Genomic DNA, 20,036 nt, shown 5'->3' with positions numbered 1-20,036 from the left:
ACTGCATCTGGGCACGGTGTCTGGGAGGATTCCAAAGGGGTTTCATGCCAGCGCTGAACATGCTAGATCTCCTCACCCGCGATTTTCCCCAATAGCATGATACGGCTGGAAAACCACAGCCAAGGTCTAGAAAAACATGTCACTGCTGATTGTTATTGATTAATTAATCAAAACACAATCAAAGCTGAGTTAAGATCAATGTCTACCAAGTAAGATCAAATAGAAAATGACTAAGTATTCATGATAGGCTTAAAATCAAGAGCAAAGTAGAAATAAAATGGAAATATTCAAAACTGCAAAAACTAGTTTCTGTAGGCCTCAGGCCTAGATCAGTACCCTTTTAACCACGTGGTAAGTATTAATTACAGCCGCAGTGTCTGTGGAACTGAAATATAACTAGTAGAAGTATAGTGATTCATTTTCTTCAGGTTTTAATTGTTGGAGAGTTTAAGAAAGTCAAGTTGTATTTTGTTTTACTTTTTCTTTCTGTCCATACATATTTATTTATTTCTGTACTGTTTAACACTCCTGAGAAATGATGTGCGAAGTGAAAGTCACTTTCTCATTTAAAAAAAAAAGCATGTATGTGTATTGGTTATATTCCTGACCTGTAATTTTTATATTAAAAGCCTATTGACTGCCTTGAACCTAACAGGCTCAGAAACCTCTTTCTACTTACTGCTCTCACTAACTACTATTTGTTATACTTATCTCCCACTCAGCGCATCCCAACTCCTGCTCACTACTTCCCGCCACCCACAAACTGCCCCTCTCGCTCCCTCCCCCTCACTCCCTCCCTCCCTCCCTCCCCCTCACTCCCCCTCACTCCCTCCCTCCCCCTCACTCCCTCCCTCCTCCTCACTCCCTCCCTCCCCCCCTCCCCCTCACTCCCTCCTGCTCACCGCCTCCCTCTCTCGGTGGCGGGTGAAGGGACGGTCTCTTTAAAAAACAATAGACTGAGTGTTCCCAATTGCAACAGTAAGTGCGCTGAGATGAAAATGGAGGATGACATTTTTGGGTAAATTTACAAACCGTGCGCCATTGGAATACACTTTAAACAGGGCTATCTGTACATCATTTAATATTGATTCACCTGCTCCAGCTTACACTCCCTTCTCAGCCTTTGCACTGTTAGTTTCATTATTCCTCAGTCTGATGGTTAGGAACATATCCAAATTACTCAGCCCAACATATCACGTTTCCCTCGTTGCAATGTTATCAGCTCACGCATTCAGTGACTCACCGCACAAGTTTAAAAACCCAAACATGCGAGGGCAAGACTGACTTGACAGCAGATGTGGTTAGATACTCTGCCTCAGCGAATTCCGGGCCACTACGTCAGAAAACTGACTTTCTCTAAGGAATGCCGGAAATAGTCAGTTAGTGTGGAAACCAGGCACGTGTGAGTAGTTATCTGCTCAGAACTCAGTTTCCCTGCTGTCTCCAGTATTAATTTGCAGGGCTCTGCAGTCAGGTGAGGCCCCACCAAAAGCAACTGCAGATTTATAAGTTTATGCAAATGAGGTTCCTTTTATGGCGCATGCATCCAATGGCATTCAAACATCACGTAGGGCAGAGGAGTTGCTGCAGTCTTTCCACAAGACCGAATCATGCTTGTAGGAAGGGTGTGAAAGCCCTCTGAGTAAGTCAGAGTTTTTTCTTGCTGGCCAAAGTCCCTCACCTGAGACTTCCTCCTTCCTTGGCTCATTGCCTGCTGATTCCTGGAGCTGTTTTCTTGGCAGTTTTCGTCAGCAGTGGTTTGTCATTGCTTTCCGCTGTTGGGCTGGGCAAGGCAACAGGTCCCATTCAACTGGAATGGGAATCACACACCTTTATTCTGAAACATAGGCTAGGCATCCAGTTAACTGAGCCAACTGCCCCCTCACCCTGCCCCCCAGCTCCCAAATTATAATTGAACCTTAAGTGCTTAGAGATTGATTGACAATTGAAAAAATGTTATTTTAAAAAATAATTTGTGGGATGTGTGTATCACTGGCTGGACCAGCATTTATTGCCCATCCCTGAAGATATTTAAGAGTAAACCACATTGCTGTGGGTCAGACCAGGTAAGGATGGCAGATTTCCTTCCCTAAAGGACAATAGTGAACCCGATGGGTTTCTGTGACAATCGACAATGGTTTCACGGTCACTTATAATTCCAGATTTTTTTTATTGAATTCAAATTTCACCATCTGCCTTGGTAGGATTTGAATTTGGGTCCCCAGAGCATTATGCTGGGTCTCTGGATTACTCGTCGAGTGACGATATCACTACACCACTGCCTCTCCTATATTGTAAGAGTTTTAACAACACCAGGTTAAAGTCCAACAGGTTTATTTGGTAGCAAATGCCATTTGCTACCAAATAAACCTGTTGGACTTTAACCTGGTGCGGTTAAAACTCTTACTGTGTTTACCCCAGTCCAACACCGGCATCTCCACATCTCCTATATTGTACAGCTTGCATTTGTCTGTCCTCGTTCTGTCTCCTGCCCTCACTGTCTTGTTGCTGCCCTCACAGCCTGTTCCATAGAGAGGTCAGTCCACCTTCTGATATTAGCCATCCATGTCATCTTGGATCTTGTGAAGATGTTCCAGGTGTTTTGCCTTGCATTCCCTCTTTTTTACAAACACTCTCTTTCTGTTTGCTTCACAAGTCCAAAATATGTGAGCTCCTTCGCTATCACTGCCTCAAACTGGTTTCTCTTCACTGCAGCTTTCTCAGTCACCCACTTATCTGTTCAGCTTGGCCGTCTATGACACATGTAATATCTGCCCGAGTCTTTTAATTCCAAGCATTCTTATTCGAGTCTTGAGGTTCCTCTTGATGTATGGCTGTGAAAGCGGGAGCATCAAGAGGAAAGACCAGGCTCGAATAAGAATGTTTGAAATTAAAAGACTCAGACAGATACTTAGTCGCACTCCGGCAACTAGGGGATTTTCACAGTAACTTCATTGCAGTGTTAAGGTAAGCCTACTTGTGACATTAAGAAGTAAACTTTAAACATTGTCATCGGTCAAAAAAGGAATTTCACAAACCTAATATGTTATAATCGTGATAATGTGGTTACTCCATACTTGCATCAGCAAAATATAATTTTATGTATATTCTCTAAGTATTTCCTGAAGCAAAATATCTAGGAAATGGACTGGAAGTTGAACATTAAACATAGAGCCATGGAGTTTTACAGCACAGTAAGAAGCCCTTTGGCCCATCATGTCTGCACTGGCCATCAAGAACCTATCTATTCTAATCCCATTTTCCATGGTCCGTGGCCATGCATGCTATTATGTTTCAAGTGCTCATCTAAATACTTCTACTGCTCTTTCAGGCAGATATCCAGATTCCCACCACCCTTTGGGTGAAAAAGTTTTTCCTCAAATCCCTTCTAAATCTCCTGTCCCTTACCTTAAACCTATACCCCCTGATTAATGACCCCTCCACTGAAGGGAAAAGTTCCTTCCTATCTACCCTATCTATGTCCCTTAATATATCCATTGGGCTATTGACGAAAACATTATTTATGTTAATCTATCAGATATATACAATACTGATGCTAAGCACCATACAGTCTATTGTAAATCTATTACTGTCACAATAGAGCAGCTGTCTGAATCTCTTAAATTGCTTCTTTTTGCTGGATGCAAGACAACTTGTCCTTGCTTCATTGCAGACAACAGTATTGGGGACTCATTACTAAGTATGTCAGATGTTTCCTGTCTTACGTGACTAACCCATCAGTCATGTGTAGCAGTTCCACCAAGGCATCTGAAATCATTGAATGAAATTAAAAAACATTTTTTTCTGATTAATTATATTGCACATTGGACTTTAGATGTTTCTGGTCACATACCACATGATATTGAGATTGATTTGATTTATTATTGTCACATGTATTAGTATACAGTGAAAAGTATTGTTTCTTGCGTGCTATACAGACAAAGCATACCGTCCATAGAGAGGAAAGGTGAGAATGCAGAATGTAGGGAATAAAGTTTTCGTAGCATAGAATTAGAGGGTGTGCTGGGCACAACTTGCTAGAAGTCGCCACGTTCCGGCGCCATCTTGAATTGTGATTGTGATAAAAATACCGCAATGATTGAAATTTGTTTTTGTGATGAGGCCACTCAAGCTTATCATAATAGAAACAATCTTCATCACTAATGAGCACTTGAAACACCATCGCATGCACAGCTATGGACCAAGAGCTGAAAAATGGGATTAGAGTAGATGGCTGGCACAGATACAATGGGATAGACCAAAGGGCCTCTTTTTGTGATGTAAAACTGTATGACTCTATCACTAATCCTTTACCCTTTCTCTGTATTAGCTCATATTATGCACACTTTGCTTCAAGTCTTATATTTGTAAGGGTTTCTTTTTACCTGAAAATAGTTCTGTATGACCGAACGGTATAAAATCCTTCACAAATATAATTTCAGACCAGCTATAGCCCTCCTCCTAGAGCTACTAACTTGTTTCTGACCATTTTCTTTTCTCCCTGCGAACAGGCATTATTGAAACAGGACAACAATAATCTTGGAAGTTTAAGTGTGGGGCATGTGAATAGCTTGAGAGGCTGAGTCAACACAAACTCTGAAACCCATGGCAACACCTTCAGGGACTGAAAATACTTCTTGCGTTCCTTGAGATTGGCAGAGCAAAACAATTTGATTTATGACATAATGACTAAACTTTTCAATTGCACGGCTTAAATTTTGGCAACTAAAATGCAGTGCAGCTGTAAGTCTGAAAGAGGAGCCAATACCTTTACATAGATAACATGGAGCAGCAAAGGCTGCTGTATAAAACCAAAGCTGTAAGGGCCTTTGCTCACTATTAAGCTAAGCTGAGCCCACTGCATTGAGGGCAATCTACATGGTGCACTTTTCATTGAGTTAGGAGCTGGCCAGCTCTGCTTCATTGAGATCTCAAAACCATTAATACTATTCATCAACATTATTATCAACTTGCATTGCTGATGTAATTAAAGAATTAATAAATATGTCACTCAGTAGATAGCTGAACAACAGAGCTAAAAAGAGTCAAAGATAAATCCTGTTTCAGTTATACATTTTGAACATATAGATCTTTTCATGGGAAATTTCAATGGGTTCCATACTAGCAAATTCAAACTGATTTCTGCCAGCTACTCTTTGTTTCGTGATTCTTCCACCATTGATAAAAATTAAGTATTTTCTCGGGAGCATGGATACTGATCGCTCCCATTTTAACTCCATCTAGCCACTGAGAATAGGACAGTGACAACATTACCTCTTTGCTGCCATAACTACAATGGAAGATTGGCAGATAGCTCATTTAGTTGGCATAAAAGGGGTTTCTGGTGATCGTACATTGAAGTTACAATGTGTTCTGTGGGAAACCCCCTAGAAAATCCTGGCAGTGGAATTTTTATAGCTTCCTATGGGATTGTGGAGAAGTTGCACAGCCAAAGATGAAACAGAGGTCAGGAGAGGTGATGCAGAAGATATTTGATTCCTATATTAATGTTGCAACTGCAGGGTCTGTATGGAACTGAAATAGTGCCACGTGGAGAAGACATGACAGAAAGCAACTTATTGGCCCAGATAGTGTTCCCAGACATTAATCATTGTCATCTTGGGGGCAGCCGTGGTTCAGTGGTCTCTAACCAAGAAGCTTGTGGGTTCAAATCCCACTCTAGATACTTGACTATAAAATGTATACTGATTGTCCAGTAAATTACCACTGTCAGAGGTGCAATTTTCAGATAAAATATTAAGCTGCAGTTTCTATGATTTCAGTATGGTAAGACCACACTTGGAATACTGTGTACAGTTCTGGTCACCCTATTATAGAAAGGATATTATTAAACTAGAAAGAGTGCAGAAAAAATCTACTAGGATGCTACCGGGACTTGATGCTTTGAGTTATAAGGAGAGGCTGGATAGACTGGAACTTTTTTCCCTGGAGCATAGGAGGCTTAGGGCTGATCTTGTAGAGATCTATAAAATATTGAGGGGCAGAGATCAGCTAGATAATCAACATCTTTTCCCAAAGGTAGGGGAGCCTAAACCTAGAGGGCATAGGTTTAAAGTGAGAGGGGAGAGATACAAAAGAGTCCAGAGGGGCAATTCTTTCACAGAGGGTGGTGAGTGTTTGGAATGAGTTGCCAGAGGCAGCAGTAGAAGCGGGTACAATATTGTCTTTTAAAAACATTTAGACAGTTACATGGGTAAGATGGGTATAGAGGGATATGGGCCAAACACGGGCAATTGGGAATAGCTTAGTGATAAAAATTGGACGGCATGGAGGGCCTATTTCCATTTTGTAAACCTTTATGACTCTATGACTCAGTCAGTGCCTTTTTTGTTTAGACACTGTTTCAGCGATTTAAACTTGAATTGTATGAAGTGCAGTTTATTGGACAAACTTTAGCAGACACAAGAACACACAAAACAAAATTTCATCCATGGTTATAAAACACTTTGCTAATTGTTTCCTTGTTAGTTGAATAATACCATTTCACTGTCATTCATTTCCTTGGGGATGCACTGAGCAACTTGCGCAATGAGAATGAATAAGTTCAAATCAGTCACTAAGATTATTGCACACATGGATTCATTGCTAATCCTCACTGTCACCCAAGTACTCAGAATTACTTCGGTAACTTTCCATTCACTGAATTGATTTTTTTTTACAATTGACATTTCACATTGACCCAATACGTTTGGTGCTGGACTAGATTTGTTGTTAAAGACAAGCTGACTCAAAAGTGACGTGGTCTGCTCTTTAGACATTAGGTAACTGTCTTTCCTGATTTCCTAATGGTAACTGGTTTGTCTGCGTCTCTAATGACTTAATGATGAAAACCATTATAGTGCAACCGGACATCTCTAATTCTTTCCTGGTGCAGATTCTGTTTGCTTGGATTCTTATTCAGTATCTAAAAGTGCAGAGGAGCACAACAACTCATTCTTAAGATCCGAGGAACTGGCACTCTCAGCTTTTAGTCTGTGTAACCCTGAAGTGAGAGAGAGACCCCTTGTGGTAGATTTACTTTTCTTTGTCCTCATTATAACAGGTAGTAAGTAAATGAAAACCAGCATGGTAAATCGTTATTTATAAGTCTCCATGATGACAACTATTTATACAGCAAATTTAATGTACTAAAATGTCCCAAGGCACTTCATAGATGCCTTTTAAAGCAAAATTTGATACTGAGCTTCATAAAAGATTTACAATGGGTGGCACAGTGATTAGCACTGCTGCTTCACAGCGCCAGGGACCTGAGTTCGATTCCTGGCTTGTGTCACAGTCTATGTGGAGTCTGCAAGTTCTCTCCATGTCTGCGTGGGTTTCTTTCGTGTGCTCCGGTTTCCTCCCACAGTCCGAAAGACATACTGGTTTGGTGCATTGGCCATGCTAAATTCTCCCTCAGTGTATCCGAGCAGGTACCAGAGTGTGGTGACTAGGGGATTTTCACAGTAACTTCATTGCAGTGTTAATGTAAGCCTACTCGTGACGCTAATAAAAAAACTTTAAATTTAGAGCAGAAGATTAAAAGCGTGGAGCATCCTAAAGGAAGAAAGAGAGATAGACAGGCTTAGGAAGGAAATTCCAGGGCTTAGGGCCTAGTCCAATGGAGCAATTAAAATTGTAGATACTCAAGTGACTGGAATTGGAGGAGTGCAGAATATATCTCCTGAGGTTGTGGGCTGGAGGTGATTACATAGATAACATGGGTGTGAGAACGTGGTGGGACCTGAAAACGAGTGGCAATTTTAAAATTGGCCCTCAGTCAGGAATTGCCTCTGTTGATTACTAAGTATGGGGGTAATGAATTAATGGGACTTACTGTGAATTAGGACATAGGTAGCAAAGTTTTACATGATCTCAGGTTTAGACTAATCAAAGGCATGGGTCCGGGGTTCAGCAGCAGGTGGGCTGGGGCAGAAGCAGAGTAAGATGGAGATGGAAATAGACCATGTTAGTGATGGAATGGAAATGTGATTAGACATTCATCTCAGGGTCAAATATTGTACTTGGCAAGTACACACTATGAACACAGCTCGAGTGTGGGGTTGGTTAGTTTACTCTAATGTATTAGGTTCATCATTAATTAATTTAGCAAAAGGTCTTTTATTTTACAATAGCTGTTTGCAAATGTGCAAATTAGATTTGTATCAGTAGTGAGGCTCTAGAATGTGCTGGTGTAGTAGGTACTGACACTCTGGGGGCGATCTAAAATTCCAAGAGTTTCAGATCCGTTTTTTTGGTAAGTTCAAATCTGATATCTTATGCACATTTTGTGCATAACAAATGCTGAATACCATTCCTCCCCCCCCACCGATCGCCGTTGCAGGGTGGCAACAGTCCCCCCCCCCCCCCAAAGATCGCAAATGCAGTGTATGTAGTGGGCCCTGCCCCAGTAGGCCCTGTCCACACAGGCCCCACTGCCTGGTGCCCCATGGGCACTGCCAGGGTACCCCATGGGCAGTGCCAGGCTGGCACTGCCAGTGTGGGGTACCAGATGAAGTGCCAGGCTGGCACTATCCAAGGCACACCCCCTTGCCCCTGACCTCCTGGAGTCGTAGAGTCATAGAGGTTTACAGCATTGGAAACAGGCCCTTTGGCCCAACTTGTCCATGCCACCCTTTTTTAAAAACCCCTAAACTAATCCCAATTGCCCGTATTTGGCCCATATCCCTCTATACCTATCGTACCCATGTAACTATCTAAATGCTTTTTAAAAGATAAAATTGAAACCGCCTCTACTACCACCTCTGGCAGCTTGTTCCAGGCACTCACCACCCTCTGTGTGAAAAGATTGCCCCTCTGGACACTTTTGTATCTCTCCCCTCTCACCTTAAACCTATGCCCTCTAGTTTTAGACTCCCTTACCTTTTGGGAAAAGATATTGACTATCTACCTTGTCTATGCCCCTCATTATTTTATAGACCTCTATCAGGTCACTCCTCAGCCTTCTGCGCCCCAGAGAAAAAAGTCCCAGTTTATCCAGCCTCTCCTTATAACTCAATCTATCAAGTCCCGGTAGCATCTTAGTAAATCTTTTCTGCACTCTTTCTAGTTTAATAATATCCTTTCTATAATAGGGTGACCAGAATTGCACACAGTATTCCAAGTGTGGCCTTACCAATGTCTTGTACAACTTCAACAAGACGTCCCAACTCCTGTATTCAATGTTCTGACCGATGAAACCAAGCATGCCGAATGCCTCCTTCACCACTCTGTCCACCTGTGACTCCACTTTCAAGGAGCTATGAACATGTACTCCTAGATCTCTTTGTTCTGTAACTCTCCCCAATGCCCTACCATTAACTAAGTAAGTCCTGCCCTGGTTCAGTCTACCAAAATGCATTACCTCGCATTTGTCTAAATTAAACTCCATCTGCCATTCGTCAACCCACTGGCCCAATTGATCGAGATCCCGCTGCAATTGGAGATAACCTTCCTCACTGTCCACCATGCCACCAATCTTGGTGTCATCTGCAAATGTACTAACCATGCCCCCTAAATTCTCATCCAAATCATTAATATAAATGACATATAACAGTGGGCCCAGCACTGATCCCTGAGGCATACCGCTGGTCTCAGGCCTCCAGTTTGAAAAACAACTCTCTACAACCACCCTCTGGCTTCTGTCAAGAAGCCAATTTTGTATCCATTTAGATACCTCACCCTGGATACCGTGAGATTTAACTTCATGTAACAACCTACCACGCGGTACCTTGTCAACGGCCTTGATAAAGTCCATGTAGACAACATCAACTGCACTGCCCTCATCTAGCTTCTTGGTTACCCCTTCAAAAACTCAATTAAATTTGAGACAGGATTTTCCACTCACAAAGCCATGCTGACTGTCCCTAATCAGTCCTTGCATCTCTAAATGCCTGTAGATCCTGTCTCTCAAAATACCTTCCAACAATTTACCCACCACAGATGTGAGGCTCACTGGCCTGTAGTTCCCAGGCTTTTCCCTGCAGCCCTTTTTAAACAAAGGCACAACATTTGCCACTCTCCAATCTTCAGGCACCTCACCCGTGACTATCGATGATTCAAATATCCCGGCTAGGGAACCGCAATTTCCTCCCTAGCCTCCCACAACGTCCTGGGATGTACCTCATCAGGTCCCGCAGATTTATCTACCTTGATGCGCTTTAAGACTTCCAGCACCTCCTTCTCTGTAATATGTACACTCCTCAAGACATCAATATTTATTTCCCCAAGTTCCCTAACATCCATGCTTTTCTCAACAGTAAATACTGATGAGAAATATTCATTTAGGATCTCACCCATCTCTCATGGATCCACTCATAGATGACCTTGTTGATCCTTAAGAGGCCCTACTCTCTCCCTTGTTACTCTTTTGCCCTTTATGTATTTATAGAAGCTCTTTGGACTCTCCTTTGCCTTATCTGCCAAAACAATTTTGTGTCCCCTTTTTGCCCTCCTGATTTCTCTCTTAACTCTACTCCTACACCCCCTATACTCTTCAAGAGATTCACTTGATCCCAGCTGCCTATGCATGTCATGTGCCTCTTTCTTCTTCTTGACCAGGGCCTCAATATCCCGAGTCATCCAGGGTTCCCGACTTCTGCCAGCCTTGCCCTTCACTCTAAGAGGAATGTGTTTACCCTGAACCCTGGTTAACACACTTTTGAAAGCGTGCCACTTACCAGACGTCCCTTTTCCTTCCCACAGATTCCCCCAATTAACTTTTCAAAGTTCCTGCCTGATGCCATCAAAATTGGCCTTGCCCCAATTTAGAATATTAACTTTTGGGACAGACCTGGGAGGGGCCTCAATGGCCTCTGGGTCTATCAGTGAGGCCATCACGTCTGGTTGCCATTGGTGGGGGCCAGCAATGATTCTCACCAGGGAGATCCACCCCCGGCAAGGCCACACAGGCAGGTGAGCCCAGACGATACAATCCCAGGCTTGCTAATCACGTGGTCAATATATTTAAATTTAATTTGAATAATTTATTTAGCCTTGCACCAGAAATGGGCATGAGGCTAATTGTGCCAGATATCCAGTGCCGGTACGATCATGAGAGGTGAGATATCGGGCGCGAACCTGATTTCTCAGCTCTCTCATGACCTTACTGGCTGCCCCACCCATCGGCCGGCAGGAAAGGGATGGTCAGATCGCACCCCCCCCGAACACTTTCAGAGGGGACTGGACTGGTTCCTGCCGAGGATAGAAATCATAAGGATGTAAGTGCCGTAATAAATATTTGTAACCCTTGGTTCATGTGACTTCCTTGGCTGAATTCAGTGGCATGAGGATGGGGGTCGGAGAGGAATTTTCCAAGATATATTTTTCCCTTGTTGGTCCTGGGCTTTCTCTTTTTCATTGACTGCAATTTTTAAATGGGTCGTTATTAAAACAGCCAATGCTGGATATTGGAAACAAAAAGCTAAAATGAGGTGTATACACAGCAGCTCTTAAAGCTTCAGTAAAGGGAAGCACACATTATTGTAGAGTACTGTGACAACCTCACATGGCTGGGACCTGCCTGACTGAGTCCCATTCGAAAGCATGATCTTCCTTTGCGATTTTACTGTTTTTGGTGCTTCGTGGGTAGGTAGCCCCTGCAAATAAAGGACGGGACTTTACCATACTTCACTGTAACTGGGTCCTGGAACTCCCTTCCAAACAGCACTGTTGGTGTACTGACACCACATGGACTGCAACGGTTCAGAAAGGCCAATCAAGCAACAAATGCGGGCCTTGCCAGTGATGCTCACAGCCCATGAAAGAGTGAAAGAAAACCCTGCACCACTCCATCTGCCTTGCCTACTTTAAGGCTCTTCTTAGATCCCATTTGTTCAAACAAACTTTGGTTCCAATGACCTCCCTTATCCCTGCATCAGGAGTCTCAGGTAGTTTAATCCAATATATAATGTGCTCTATAAATGCACTTTGTTGCTGTGGTTTTAAGTGATGTCTGAACACAAAAACATTTCAAAAATCTAAGCAGGAAACCTTTTTTGGCATAAAAATGCTAAGTGATCTTTTTTATATTTAATTTATATTTAAACAGGACACATTTTGGCAAATGTGATCCAATATTTTTTGTTTAATTGAGAAACCTATGCCTATCTGTAATGGCTAATCTGAATGTGAACTTTGATATATCTGGGTTAACATATTTTTGATTTGTTCTTGGGTTATGTGTATTGTTGCAAGGCCAGCATTTATTGCCCTTCTTGATTTGCCCCGAGAAGATGGTGGTGAGCTGCTTTCTTGGAAGTTTTCAAATTTTTTTATTGTCACAATTGGGTTTACACTAACACTGAAATAAAATTACTGTGAAAATCCCCCAGTCACCACACTCTGGTGCCTGTTCGGGTACACTGAAGGAGAATTTAGCATGGGCAATGCGCCTAACCACTGTGGGAGGAAACCGGAGCACCCGGAGGAAACCCGCGCAGACCCGGGGAGCACGTACAGACTCCACACTGACAGTGACCCAAGCCGGATATCAAATCTGGGTCCCTTGCGCTGAGAGATAGCAGCGCTAGCCACTGTGCCACCGTGCTGCCCTGAATGACAGCAGTCAGTATGGTGTAGCTACACCCACGGTGAGTTTCAAGATTTTAAGGAATTAGTTTCAAGATTTTAACTCAGTGACAATGAAAGAGCAACAAAAATATTTCCAAGTCAGGGTGGTGTGTGACTGGGAGGGAACTTCAGGTGGTGGTGTTCCCATACAGCTGCCTTTGTCTAAAGCAGTGAAGTTGGCTAAAGGTTTTATTACTGTGAAGATCCCAGAATGAGTAGCACCAGCTAGATTATGTCGCATCACTGTTGGTTACAACTGTGCAAATGAGTGTAAACACAATACTAGAAAACATTGAAGTTTTGTTTTGCGATATTAATGATACAAAAATATGCCCTTTTAACAGATCGAAGAAACCCTTGCCTTATGGATGCTGATAGTGGACCTTGTCGAGGGTTTTTTTATCGTTATTTCTATAATAAGCTCACAAGACAGTGTGAGAAGTTTATTTATGGGGGCTGCCTTGGAAATCTGAACAACTTCAGAACTGAGAAGGATTGCCAGAATGTGTGCCACAAAAAATGTAAGTTGAGTTCACCCTGAATCATTTCACTCCCAGCTTTTCCTCTGGGGACTGTTTAAAACACTGAAAAATATTTAAGCTTAGCCAGATAAAAGATAATGGCCGGAACTCTACCACCTCACGAGCCACGGAATTGGCTGAAGCGAGCATCCGACAAAGGGAATTTCCGGTCTCCCCTGAGCGAGGCCATAAAATCCCACCCAATCCATCAAAGATACATTCCTAAAAGTATTTTATATTTATATCTTTTGTTTGGATGACAGGACAGAAAGAGCTTGCATTTATGTAGCACCTTTTATTACCTCAGAACATCCCAAAGTATTTACAGTTAATTGAGTAATCACTGTTATAATGTAAGAACAATTTACATACAGCAGTGCCCCAATGAGATAAATGACCAGATAATCTGCTATAAATATAAGGAATTAAAGTAATGAATTTAACTGAAACATATCTGAGTAACAATTGCAACTGCTTTTATTGGGACAGATTCCATGATTTTGTGCTCCAACTTTGCCAATTGGAAATGTTGATCTTTGACACTAGTTAAACACTGCGGGTCACCAGGACACAGACTTATTGCCCCAGTTTGAATGTGGGGTAGGGAATGGGCAACAGGGTCTGAAGGCAAAGTGCCCTGTTCACAGCAAAATGAAGCCCGAGCAATTTTAACTCTTGCCCACCCAAAACTTGCAGGAAATGACAGCTAGCCGGCGAGTGGAAGTGCAATGACGAATGAGAGAAGCCTGATGCTGGGGACGGAAGGAATTGTCCCTGGCATTTCAGGGAGGCAGTTTCAGAAGGTTTTGAGATTGGGAGGAATGCAATACCCTGCCTCAATTGCACTCAGAAATCTCCCTCTCTCCTTGGAAAACCTGCCAGAGTAAATTATATCACAGCATTAGACAGGATCAGGGTTATGTTACCTGTTTGCCTTCAACATTTATGTACATGGCAACAAGAGGGTAAAACAGACAGTGCACAATAGACATCTTACCACAAGAAGAAAGTGGTTCAGACACAATTAGTACTATGATGACATTGTGCACATTCAGCATTACATAACTGTGCTTCCCTTTGTGTAAAAATGTGACTAAGTATTTACACTGTCTTTATTGGCGATGCCATCTGTTTACGAACAGTAAAGTGAGCCAAAACTAAGTTACAATTATGCTCCTGCCTTTCACAACACTCAGATTTAGGTGGGGCTCAAAACATCTCCAAAGCCATTGTTTTAAAGAAACCAACTAAATTTTGTGCCAAGAATTTTGAAGTTAGGAACAGAAAATGTGTCTTTCAACAATTTAAAAAGGCACTCGTCATTCTTAATTGTCTTGGTTTATTACATTGAAAGATATGACATAATGTAGCAGCTTCTTTCCTTGATTCTCTCCTGCGCCTGGTGGCACAAGAGGCAGATGAGGTACACGCTTATGTCTGTTTTTATGGCTAGTTTTTTCTAGAACAAGTCCCCAGCTTGAGAGGCGCCACTGATACCTGACAGATAGTGTCCCTTCATCATCCCTGGGTATGTCCTGTCCCACCGGGCAGGACAGACCCAGCAGAGCAGCAGTACAGAGGTATACAGTCGGGAAGGAGTTGTCCCAGGAGTCCTCAACCCTGGACCCCATGAATCTCATGGTATCAGGTCAAACACGGGCAAGGAAACCTCCTGCTTATTACCATGTACTGCCCTCTCAGCTCATAAATCCATGCTCTTTCATGATGAACACCGTTTGGAGGAAGCACTGAGGGTGACAAGGGTGCAGGGTGTATTCCGGGTGAAGGACTGCAAAGTCCATCACCAAGAGTGGCTTAGTAGTATCACGGCAGACCGAGCTGGCCGGGTCCAAAAGGACATAGCTGCGAGACTGGGTCTGCAGCAAGTGGTGAGGGAATGAAAAAGAGGGAAAAGATACTTGATCTCATTGTCACCAACCTGCCTGCCACAAATACCTCTGTCCATGACAAAATTGGTAGGCGTGATCACCATACAGCCCTTGTGGAGGAAGTCCTGTCTTCACATTGAGGATACCTTCCATCATGTTTGCAACGGGATCTTGATCACTTGGGCCAGTGGGCTGATGAATGGCAAATGGAGTTTAATTTAGACAAATGTGAGGTGATGCATTTTGGTAGATTGAATCAGGACAGGACTTATTCAGTTAATGGTAGGGCGTTGGGGAGAGTTACAGAACAAAGAGATCTAGGGGTACACGTTCATAGCTCCTTAAAAGTAGAGTCACAGGTGAACAGAGTGGTGAAGAAGGCATTCGGCATGCTTGGTTTGATCGGTCAGAACATTGAATACAGGAATTGGGACGTCTTGTTGAAGTTGTACAAGACATTGGTAAGGCCACACTTGGAATACTGTTTGCAGTTCTGGTTACCCTATTATAGAAAGGATATTATTAAACTAGAAAAAGCGCAGAAAAGATTTACTAGGATGATACCGGGACTTGATGGATTGAGGTATAAGGAGAGGCTGGATAGACTGGGACTTTTTTCTCTGGAGTGTGGGAGGGTGAGAGATGAACTTATAGAGGTCTATAAAATAATGAGGGGCACAGATCAGCTAGATAGTCAGTATCTTTTCCCAAAGGTAGGGGAGTCTAAAACTAGAAGGCATAGGTTTAAGGTGAGAGGGGAGAGATACAAAAGTGTCCAGAGGGGCAATTTTTTCAGAGGGTGGTGAGTGGTTGGAACAAGCTGCCAAAGGTAGTAGTAGAGGCGGATACAATTTTGTCTTTTAAAAAGCATTTAGATAGTTACATGGGTAAGATGGGTACAGAGGGATATGGGCCAATTGCGGGCAATTGGGATTAGCTTAGGGGCTTAAAAAAAAGGGCGGCATGGACAAGTTGGGCCGAAGGGCCCGTTTCCATGCTGTAAACCTCTATGACTCTATGTTGTGTGGCACTACCACAATATTAAATGGGATAGACTTCAAACAGATCTAGCAACTCATGACTGGGCATCCAAGACGTGCTGTGGGCTGTCAGCAGAATTGTATTGAAACACAATCTGTAACCTCATGACCTAGCATATCCCCACTCTACCATTACCATTAAGGTCATTCCCATGGGGAGATCAACTCTGGTTCAATGAAGAGTGCAGGACGGTATACCTAAAAATGAGATCTCAATCTCGTGAAGCTATAACACAGGACTACTTACATGCCAAACAGCATAAGCAGCCAGTAATAGACAGAGCTAAGCACTTTCACAACCAACGGGTCAGATTTATTCAGAGCTGACACATCCAGTCATGAATAGTGGCGGACAATTAAACAATTCATTGAAGGAAGTATCTCCATCCTCAATGATGGAGGAGTCCAGCACATCAGTGCAAAAGATAAGGCTAATGCATTTGCAGCAATCCTCAGCCAACGTGCTGAGTGGTTGATCCATCTCGACTTCCCCTGGAGGTCCCCAGCATCATAGATGCCAGTCTTCAGCCAAATCGATTCACTCCACATGGTATCGAGAAATGCCTAGTGGCACTGGATACTGCAAAAGCTATGGGCCCTGAAATCCTGCTGTCCAGAGCTTTCTGTGCCTCTAGCCAAGTTGTTCAGTGCAGTTACAACACTGGCAACCACCCGGCAATGTGGAAAATTGCCCAAGTATGTCCTGTACACAAAAAGCAGGACAAATCCAATGAGCCAATTACTGTCCCATCAGTCTTCTCTTGATCATAGAATCATAGAAACCCTACAGTGCAGAAGGAGGCCATTCGGCCCATCGAGTCTGCACTGACAACAATCCCACCCAGTCCCTATTCCCGTCACCTCACTAATCCCTCTATGCATCCCGAGACACTAAGGGGCAATTTAGCATGGCCAATCAACCTAACCCGCACATCTTTGGACTGTGGGAGGAAACCGAAGCATCTGGGGGAAACCCACACAGACACGGAGAATGTGCAAACTTCACACAAACAGTGACCCAAGTCGGGAATTGAACCCAGGTCCCTGGAGCTGTGAGGCAGCAGTGCTTGCCACTGTGCTGCCCCGATCATCAATAGAGTGATGAAAGGGGTCATTAACAGCACTATGAAGTGGCACTTGATTAGCGACAACCTGCTTACCGACGCTCAGTTTGGGTTCCACCAGGGTCACTCGGCTAATGACCTCATTACGGCCTTAGTTCAAACACGGACAAAAGAGTTGAATTCCAGAGTGAGGTGAGAGTGACTGCCCTTGACATCAAAGCAGCATTTGACTGAATGTGGCAACAGGGAACCTTATCAAAACTGTCAGTTCCTTGATAGCTATGACAGTTACAATGAGATTATGTTTTTTATTTTGCATACAATCATGTTTACTTTTGCTAACCTCAAAAGGGCGCCTTGCCTCTCCAAAAAGTGTCCCAGGACCATATCCAAAGGAGTCTCTTACTACTTCAAAGATTATCCAAACAAATTCACCAAGCTCAGAACTCCTCTTATTTGATCTAATTTGCACATTCCGGCTTTCACACTCCTGATCAACCAAAATCCCCCTTCAGTGGAGGCAACTGGTGAGTTAAATGGCCAGTTGCTTCTGTAAATCACACGTGCATGTGCCCTGGCCAGATGCCAAACTCCACCCAAAAAAAGCTTAATAGGGATTGCCACGTTCAGGAGTGGGACTTAAAATTTCTGACAATTTTTTGGGATTGTTGTCAAAACAGAGGTTGGCTGCGGCAGCGAAAATCCAGACCTCAACCTTTGATTTGTTTCGATATGGGTAGCCTAGTTAAGCTTCCAATCAGTGCCGGATCTAAAACTGTTGATGGTGGTGCTCTTGAGGTCAGTGAGATGGCTGGGCTTTCTCTTATTTAAGTTGATCATTACAGGTTCAATTTCAGCCTTGGGTGACTGTCTTTGTGGAGTTTGCACGTTGTCCCCGTGTCTGCGTGGGTTTCCTCCGGGTGCTCCGATTTCCTCCCACAGTCCAAAGATGTGCGGGTAAGGTTGATTGGCCATGCCAAATTGCCCCTTAGTGTCAGGCAGACTAGCAGGGTGGACATGTGGGGTTACGAGGATGGGGCCTGGGTCGGATTGTTGTTGGTGAAGGCTCGATGGGTCGAATAGCCACTTTCTGCGCCATAGGGATTCTATGATTACCTTGCACTTAGGCAACATGAATTGTTTCCAGCCATTTATCAGTTTAATGCTCGTTGTACTTCAGATCTTTTTGCCGATGATCAGAGGCCCTTAGTTGTGTGGGATCATCATCAGCCAGCACTCTTCTTAATGGAGCGAAGGTCACATATGAAGCAGCAGGAGATAGTTGAACTGAGGAAGCTTCTCTGAGGAACCCGCACAATGCTCTCCTGGGCTGTGAAATTTGTCCTCTGGTGACTGTAACTGTCTTCTTTTGTGTCAGGTGTGATCCAGTTTCTGAAAGCTTTAGTCCCATTAACCTTATTTTTGCTAGGGTTGCTTGGTGGCATACATGGTGTGAAGGGCAACTCTGATGCTTGCTTCATGCTTGTGATGACAGCTGGAGCAATCCGTTCTGGTGGGATCCAAGCTGAACATTGATGAACAGGCCACTGACGATGATATTGTTATTTCCTCATTCCATCACCTCACGATGGTTTGGAGGAAGCTGGAAGGCCACTACTTGCCTGGATTAGATTTATCCTTTCTTCTGAGACTGCAGTTTCACCACTACTTGATCTCCTTCACTGCCTGTTTGGGTGATATTTGTGGATAGTAATAGTATAATTTAAATATTATAATTATATTCAAACACATTTGAATGAGTGCACATTCAATTATCTGATTTATATGTATGCATATCACATATACACAAGATTTTCTTCCAAGTGGCTGAATTACCTGTCAACAGGAGGCTAACGTGTTTGATTTTTAAAAAAATTATCTATTTATTATCACAAGTAGGATTACATTAACACTGCAGTGAAGTTACTGTGAAAATCCTCTAGCTGCCACACTCCGGTGTCTGTTCGGGTACACTGAGGGAGAATACACCTAACCAGCACATCTTTCGGACTGTTTGAGGAAACCGGAGCACGTGGAGGAAACCCACGCAGAAACGGGGAGAATGTGCAGATTCCACACAGACAGTGACCCAGGCCAGGAATTGAACCTGGGTCCCTGGCGCTGTGAGGCAGCAGGGCTAACCACTGTGCCACCGTGCCCCCGGGAATCGAACCCGGTTCCCTGGCGATGTGAGGCAGCAGGGCTAGCCACTGTGCCACCGTGCTGCTCTATCATTCAAACATTTAGAAATGGAAAGCCTGCCAGGGGACAACGGCATGATTTAAAAAAAAACCTGAAACAATCTGTGCCAAAGATTTTGGCATGGCCATTTGCGGTTGGTGAGAATTACTTTGGCCCATGGATCTCCCAATAGAAAGACCCTTATCTTACATTCTTTGAAAGTTGAAAAAAGCAGCAAAGGGGTGTCAGAGAGAAGTCAGCTTGCACCAGAGGCAGGCAATCTTTCAAAGTTCCCCTCAACCTTTCTGTAAGGGTAGGATTCTCCAATTGTTCCTGCCAGCAGGATTGTCTGGTCCTGCTGATGGTGACTCCCCATTTTCTGCCCAACCCCCCAACCCCTCCCCACCACCATGAGTTCTCCTGCGGAGGATGGTGTGAATAACAGGAAACCCCAATGACAGTGGCGGGACCAGAAGATCCTGTCACGGCCAATGATGGGCCACCTCCGCCGCCAAAAAACACACCGCGGAGGGGGCAGAAAATCCCGCCCTAAGTTGAAGCATTGCCTAAAAAGCTTGCTTCACCGCGTTAAGAGATGGGTTTTGTGAGGAGTAAAGATTTCCAGATGAAGAAAGCAGCAAGAAGAAATTGCCTTTGCATGAACTCCTGTCAAACACATGTTTTATTTGGGCAAAGGAAACATGGAAATCTGTTTGAAAGTTTATCCTTAGTTTTGGTTGAGGGCTGTTGTGCTTGGCAGCTATAGCAGTG

At 43.5% G+C, this 20,036-nt stretch overlaps 1 protein-coding gene across 1 annotated transcript in view; it reads left to right on the top strand.

Annotated features, from left to right (window-relative positions):
• The window catches only part of LOC144503745 (carboxypeptidase inhibitor SmCI-like), a 46,888-nt gene that overhangs the window by 12,651 nt on the left and 14,201 nt on the right, over nucleotides 1-20,036 (top strand). Inside the window, exon 3 of the mRNA XM_078228541.1 lies at nucleotides 12,915-13,091. Within this exon, the coding sequence (XP_078084667.1) occupies nucleotides 12,915-13,091 (177 nt within the window). The remainder of the gene's footprint in view (nucleotides 1-12,914; nucleotides 13,092-20,036) is intronic.

This window comes from Mustelus asterias, chromosome 14 (assembly GCF_964213995.1).
Source record: "Mustelus asterias chromosome 14, sMusAst1.hap1.1, whole genome shotgun sequence".
In the NCBI taxonomy this organism is placed as follows: Eukaryota; Metazoa; Chordata; class Chondrichthyes; order Carcharhiniformes; family Triakidae; genus Mustelus; species Mustelus asterias.
The sequence above is the reverse complement of the archived record's forward strand: the minus strand, read 5'-3'. Positions and strand labels throughout refer to the sequence as shown.